This window comes from Nycticebus coucang, chromosome 6, assembly GCF_027406575.1.
Source record: "Nycticebus coucang isolate mNycCou1 chromosome 6, mNycCou1.pri, whole genome shotgun sequence".
In the NCBI taxonomy this organism is placed as follows: domain Eukaryota; kingdom Metazoa; phylum Chordata; class Mammalia; order Primates; family Lorisidae; genus Nycticebus; species Nycticebus coucang.
This window is the reverse complement of record NC_069785.1, coordinates 44,208,930-44,216,514: the sequence shown is the minus strand read 5'-3', so window position 1 is coordinate 44,216,514 and position 7,585 is coordinate 44,208,930. Positions and strand designations below refer to the sequence as shown.

Here is a 7,585-nt window from a genome sequence, read left to right as displayed (position 1 = left end):
TATTTTTGATGCACTATCAGTCAGACTTGACATCCACTCTTCCACTGAATCAGTTGATCCAAGGGTGGACTTGGAGCCTCTTAACCTGAGAGTTGGCAGGTGTCACAAAGGCTCTCAGCAGCCTGCTCATAGGTTGCTCTGTGAGGGTGAAATGAACCAAGTGCGGGATGTGCTGAGTGCAGTGTGGCTTTTACACTGGGAATCCTCAGTACGTGGTGGTTATCATTTTGCACAGGGTGCTGATTGCTCTAAGTTGCCAAGGAGTGGCTTCTTGGCTGGTCCTGAATAACTCAGTCCTCACCACTCCCTCTTCCCTGCCAGGTGCATGGGGAGCCCTGGGCTTGTTGCTACCACACTGGGGGTGGGGAGAGGGTGATGCTTCCAGAGTGATCAGGCCTCTGATCTCAAACATCCCCTGGGTCAGAGGAGGACTTGACCTTCTGAGATATTTCATAGGACTTGCTTTTTGTCTTTGCCCCATGGATCTGCCTAATCTCTCTCCATCACTTCCTAGCCTGGGAGGAGGGTATTCCACTTTTGTGGGATGCATACATGCCTGTGCTTTCCTTTTCTTTTGTGAGCTGTTCCAGGAATTCCTGGTGGTGCTTACTGGCCTGAAGAGGTGAGGGAAAATCACTCAGCATAGGAGCCACCCAGAGGGTGGAGCCCCAAATGCCTTCATAGATCCTTGCCTTGCTGAGGTTGGAACATTCAAGGTTCCATCCCAGTGTGGTTGTTGCTGCCACCACCCAGGGAGCAGATATCTGTCAAGATCTGGGCTTGGAGTGGAGCTGGAGCCAGGGCAGGAGGGGCCCATGGCCTAGAGCAGGGCTTCCCAGTTACTGGCTGCTATACTATGATATTCCTGAATGGGAGATGAAGCTCCCTAGCCCTCAAGGTGGCTGAAGGGCCTGGGCTGTTAGGAGCTGCTAGGTTTTGAATAATGGTGTTCCCTCCAAAGTTCAGGTTGAAACTTAATCCCTAATGCAACAGTATTAAGAGATGGGGCCTTTGGGAAGTGATTAGAGCATGAGGGTAGAGCTCTTATAAATGAGATAATTGACCTTTTCAAAGTGCTTAGTTCATCTCTTCCTTCCCTTCTGCCATGTAGGACACAATGTTCCTCCCCACCAAAGTATAAAGCAACGGGGAGCCATCTAGACAGCAAATAGCAGCTCTCATCACACAATCTACCAGCACCTTGATCTTGAAGCCCCCAGAGCAGTAAGAAATATGTTTTTTATAAATTACCAATCTATGGTATTCTCTTATAATAAGCCAAAACAGACTAGAAGGAACCCTTTTGGCCATTCTCTTCCAACTACCTGCAGACTTGTCCAACTACCCCAGGATCGTCAGCACTTTATAGGACTGCTATAACATGAAAAGAGTTGGGAAGTATAGGCCTCAGGAACGAGCTGGCCATCTTAAGCCAGAATTACCTGCTATGACCAACAGCTATGAGACTGCATCCTTTGCACAAACCCCCTTCCCTGCCCTCACCACACTGGCAGGAGGCTCCCAGGTGCACCTGCAGGGTTTCATACTCAGTAGAAGCCCCTGTTGACCCAGGCTTAGATGCCTCCATTGTTACACCCTCTCCTGCTCTGTGCCTTCCACTGAGCAAGGACTGCTGCAGGCAGGCTGCCTTCTCAGGTCTTCCCTGACGTCCCACATCCTCGCTGCAGAGGGGGCCTCCATGTGACCAGGGTCATAATCCTGGGCTTCTTTGCTCATTCCCAGAATGAACCTAGTTCCTGGAGCCTGGACCTTGGAAATCTGGCCCTGAACTGGATCTAGACAAGTTAATCTTGACTAGAAATGTCTTGCTGTGGGGACCAGCTGAAGCTTGGAAGCTGGGAATGAGAGGCAGTTTAGGGTTCCAGGGCCAGACCCTTTCACTGAGGGTTATTATGACCAGGGACTTGCCACCACAGACTTGCCACAGCCTGTGTCAGCCTGAAGTCCTAATGTTTTTGGCTATCCCCAAAGACTTTATCTATTAGCAGGCATAAGTGCCCTGCTATGGGCTGGAGGTGCCCAAGGTTGTAGGAGTGGGGAGGGTGGGCCAGAGAGCAGCTAGGAAACAGGCATCCAGGACTGTCTGGAGCTCACTTTCTGGGTGGTCTGATGCATGCAAGTGTAGGGCTCTGGGCTCTGTCTGCAGTTCCACACCCCTTCTCAGATAACCCCAAACCTCCTTACTACCAACTGGTCCTAGACTACCAACCAGGGAGGGCTGGCAGTCTGCTCACACTGCTCTTCCTGCAGAGGACGCAAGTCACAGTCTTACTGGGGGCTCCTATCCTGGCTCCCTTTATCTCACTCTCACTGAGTGACCCTTGGAGAGCTGGTGGAGAAGCCACTGGGGGATTCCTTCCTGGTAGCTCAGCACAAGTGGGAATAGGGATGCAGGGAGTTGGGGAGAAAGTTGAATTGGAGCTGGAAGGGCCTTCAGAGGCTATCTAAGTGAAATCCCTCATTTTAGGATGTAGTGGGATATTCCTTTTCGTTCCTCATACTGTTCACTTGTATTTTCTCTCTGCTTGATCAGTTTAGCAAAGTGATTTCTCAATTTTATCAATATTCAAAAAGAGCTAACTTTTGCTTTAGTATCATTTGTTGACCTTTTGTATTATTTGTCCATTTTCTATTTAAATAAATTTTGTTATTATTTCCTTCTACTTCCTTTGAATTTAATTTTTTTCTCTTTGTCTAGCTTCTTAATGCAAAAGCTTAGACCATTTATGCCTGGTTATTTTCTTTAAAAAAAAACAAACAACTTTATTGATGTATAATTGATATGCAAAGAATTGTACATCTTTAATGTGCAAAATTTGATGAGTTGATCATGGGCAAGCATCTGTGATATCATCACCACAATCAAGGTACTAGACATATTCAACACCTATCAAAGATTCCTGGTGTCCTTTTGGTTTTGTTTCTGTTTTGTTTAATTTTTGTAATGAGAACACTTAAGGTGAGATCTACCCTTGAAACTAATTGCCATATTGTTAACTACAATACTATATTGTACAACAGATCTCCAGAACTTACTCATTTAGCAAAACTAAAACTTTATACCCATTGAGCACTAATTCTCCATTCCCCCTATGCCCAGACCATGGAATTACTGTTGTATTCTCTGCTTCTGTTAGTCTATTATAAATACCTCATGTGTATATAAGTGGAATCATGCATTATTTGTCCTTCTGTGCCTGGCTTATTTCGTTTAGTGTAACATCCTCTAGGTTCCTTCACATTGCTGCAAATGGCAAAATTTCCTTTCATTTTAAGGCTGAATAATATTCCATTGTATGAATATTCCACATTTTCTTTATCTATTCATCTGTCAATGGGTACTTGGGTTGTTTCTATATCTTGGCTATTATAAATAATGTTACAATGAATGTGGTGGACATATAAGTATCTTTTCTTTTCTTTTTTTTTTTTTTTAAGACAGTTACATGTCTTTATTACATAAACATTATAGTATTTTTCATGGGGGTTGGTCTTTAGTTTGCTTCTTGCTTTCGCAGAATGTCAAATATCTGTAGAAATTATCTAAGAATGATCTATGGAACAATTATTCCCTTATCCCCTCCAAAAAAAAAAAAAGATCATCGCCTTCATTTCCCAGCCAGATTCCTAAGAAAAATAATATGATTTATTTGTTTTGCAGTGTAATACATAAATTCTTTCAAGATATAAAAAAGGACAGACTTTTAAAATATGAGTCTCCTTTTGTTTACAAAGTTCTATAAAAATACATTAAGTATGCGCAAACATTTGTTGTTTGACTACATAATCCAGTTCACCAGAAACCAAAAAACAGCAATTCATAAAGATATGTGAACCACATTAATCTTGCAGCAATATAATGTCAACATCATCGTGAACACCTTGCAAAAGTAGCTCTCCTGGGTACATAACAATCTTCCATCGTTTTGCAGCTTTGAGAGTTCCTACCAACGCTTCAAAGAGGTTGGCACATTTGTCATCTTGGAAGAGGACCCCAAATTTCACACTCAGTTTTCCATCAGCATTTTTTGAACCCAAACGATGAATTTCCTCCACTAAGAGGTTAACCTCATGATCCACATTCATTGCTGCCTCTCCGCCTCGTTACTTTCCCTGTGAACTGGCGCCGCGTCGGTCGGGACCCGGTTACCTTCTCCAATGCGCTGGAGAGGAAGAGGCTGAGGAAGGAAGTGGCTGAAGCAAAGAGAAAGGCAGCACTCAAGTATCTTTTCAAGATCCTATTTTCAATTGTCTTGGATAGGTACCCAGAAAGGGGATTGCTAGATCATATGGTAGTTCTTTTTGATTTTATGAGATACCTCCATACTTTTTTTATAGTTATTGTACCATTTTATATTCTCACTAACAGTGTACAAAGGTTCCAATTTCTTCCTGATCTCATAACACTTGTTATCCTTTTGTGATTTTTAAAATAATAGCTATCCTAACAGATGTGAGGTGGTATCTTGTTATAATTTTGATCTGCGTTTCCCTTTTAATTAACAGTATTGAAAACCTTTTCAAACACCTGTTGGGCATTTGTTGGATGCTGAAAGCCACACAATATTGATGTAGGAAATTAAAGGAGGCACAAATAAATGCAAAGACATCCCCTGTTCATGGATTGGAAGACTAAATATTAATAAAATGTTCACACTACTCAAAGCAATCTATGGATTCAATGTTTTCCTTGTTAAAATCCCAATGACTTTTTTTACAGAAATAGAAAAAAAGTCCTAAAATTCATATGGAGTCACAAAAGACCCAGAAGCCAAAGAGATCTTCAGAAGGAACAAAGCTAGAGACATTACAATTCCTGATTTTAGAATATATTACAAAGTTATAGTAATTAAACCAGAGTGGCACTATATTGGGGTAAAGACAGACAGATGGAGCAATGGAACAGAATAGAGAGCCCAGAAATAAACACATGCATATGTAGTCAATTGATCTTTGACAAGGATTCTCAGAACATACCATGGGGAAGTATGGTTTCTTCAACAAATTATGGTGAGAACACTGGATATCCACACGCAAAAAAAGAGAGAAAAAGAAAAAAGAAAGAAAGAAATTAGAACCCTATTTTACACCATACACAAAAATTAACTCAAAATGGAGTTAGGACTTACATGTAATATGTGAAAATGTAAAACTCCCAGAAGAAAATATAGGAGAAAACTTCTTGACATTGGTGTTGGTAATGACTTCTTGGATATAACTCTAGAGAGAGAATTGTTAAGTTATTTGCCTAAGAATGCTAGGTCAGAAGTGACAAAGGCATGTCTTAGACACAGGTTGTTTTGGAAGATTTGTTTTTTATTCCAATATCCAAGCAATTAGACACCATACCACCCTATGTCTTTGAACACTTATTTTTAGCATGCCCTATATTCTGGGTATGAGTGTGGAGAAAGTTATAAGAGACAACAGCAGCAACAAAAGACTTTGCATTTGGAGAATTTTTAAGAAAGCCAGATATAGGGCTGATGGAACCTCCTTTCAGCTTCCAGAGTGGGCTGGGCTGAGCCACAGGGACAATACTTGGTGTGTGTGCTTGTGTATGCCCGTCTCACCCTAACCTGATTGGCTAGTGTTACACCCAGGCTCCTGAACCCCATTAGTCCCGTCAGTACCACCCCCAATCTGGGTGAGGACTGTGACTCTGCCCTTGTCAGGTGTGGATTACACAAGGTACTTCCTACAGCCTGAGGACCCCTCCAGGGCCAGGCCCAGAACCAGCTGGCAGAACTCACTCTCATGACTGGGGCAGGGAGGCCCAGCAGGTTGTTAGTCACCAATACCAGGACTGGCCTGTCACTCGGCCCATCCTGCCCCATTTGCAACACAGCTGAACAGCCCTCACATCCAAAAGACATCAGCGTCAGGGCCAAAGTCCCAGGGATGAGGCAGAAGAGCTTAGCCTGTGGAATAGTCAAGATGTTCAAGTTTTTGTGGGAAGATGCTCAGAACAGATCAAGTTGCTGAGGAGGCTGAATGGCCTGATGTTGGCAAGGTGGTGCCAGCTATGATGTGAGGAGACAGAGGAGGCGGCATAGGAGAGATGTCATAAAGAAAGGGTCTATTCTGATCACAAATGGGAGTTAGACAATAGATATAGGACTTCAGATGAGGGCAGAGCAGGAACAAGGGGTGGGAACAGAGTGGGCCTTGAGAAACATGAGCAGAGGAGGTTGCCCTGGCTGTGGTGGCAGAAGGAGGCACTTGGCCCTGGACTTCATCTGCACCATTAGCTCTCCTGGGCCTCTAGCCTGCCAGCCACAATGTAGATTTTGGACTTACCAGCCCCATGATCACACAAGCCAATTTCTTATAATAAATCTCTTTTCTTTCTGTGTATAATACACATCCTATTAGATTTGTTTCTCTGGAGATCCCTACTAATATACACACTAGCTATTTACAGAAAGCAAGTCTCAGGGAGAGGCCTGGGCTACTCATGTCCAGTAGGGGTTATCCTTTGCAGGTAGTGTGTGTGAGTTCCTTTGGCTTTACCATTTCTCAGCCAAAGGAGATATGCAGTTGTTGGAATACTCTGCTTTTTGTTCAAGGACTTACCTCTGGGATTTGTCAGACAGCCTTGCATCCTATGTTTCTTATAACTAAACCAACATCCAGGGAAGTTCCTGATACAGGAACTTCCTGTGTATCTCATGCACCCCATTCATTGTTTTGGCTTTGCAATTCAGTGTGTATTTCTACCCTTGCTATGTATGCCCTGCAGTTTTCTCTGAGCCCAGAAGTCATAACATCCTTGGCCCTCTTCTCTCTCCATCCCCATTTGATCCTCATTGCTTTTGGCAGTCTAGATATATTTGTGGATTAGAATTAAAATATTTTCTAGTTCCATCAAAGGTAGAGTTTGTGTTTCTTTTATATTCTCTGGGTGCTTTTGGATAAGTTCCAAGAGAAATAAAAATGCTGAATTTGCTCCACCATTTTATTTATTTATTTATTTATTTTTTGCAGTTTGGGCTAGGACCGGGCTCGAACCTGTCACCCCCAGTATATGGGGCTAGCACCCTACTCCTTGAGCCATAAGCACCACCCTGCTCCACCATTTTAAAATTTGAAATCTTGTGAGACTTTTGAATTTTGATAAATCTGATGTGTTTGAATAGTATCTCACTGTGGATTTAATTTGCATTCCCCTGAATACTGAGTTGGAACAATGTTTGTGTTTGTTGTCTATTCTGGTTTTCTCTTTTGTAATATGCCTGATTATACATCCTGCCTATTTTTCTATTCAGTTCTTTGTCTTTTTCTAACTGATTTATAAACATTTAAATACATATTTTTTTATTCTGACACATTTTTTGACTAACTATATTATAAATATCTTCCCTTAGTTTGTGATTATTGTTTTAACTTTGGGAGGTATATTTTATTAAAAGGAAATTTTGTATATTAAAAAAAAAATTTTAGAGAGACAGTGTCTTGTTCTCTTGACCAGGCTCCCAAAGTGCCAGGATTACAGGCATGAGCCACCAAACCTGGCCTAGAACTTACATATTTACATAAGGAGTCTTTATATCTAAAGAACATA

The 7,585-nt window shown here is 42.2% G+C and overlaps 1 protein-coding gene across 1 annotated transcript; it reads right to left on the bottom strand.

The window, feature by feature from the left end:
* Positions 1-3,441: 3,441 nt before the first annotated feature.
* On the bottom strand, positions 3,442-4,228 carry LOC128588012 (costars family protein ABRACL-like). The gene has a single exon (XM_053594581.1). It carries the CDS (start codon positions 4,105-4,107, stop codon positions 3,862-3,864), a length of 246 nt encoding a protein of 81 aa, XP_053450556.1. The 5' UTR covers positions 4,108-4,228; the 3' UTR covers positions 3,442-3,861.
* Positions 4,229-7,585: the final 3,357 nt, after the last annotated feature.

Excerpts from the sequence above, each read along its gene's own strand:
- LOC128588012 (XM_053594581.1), bottom strand. The coding sequence starts at position 4,107 with ATGAATGTGGATCATGAGGTTAACCTCTTAGTGGAGGAAATTCATCGT.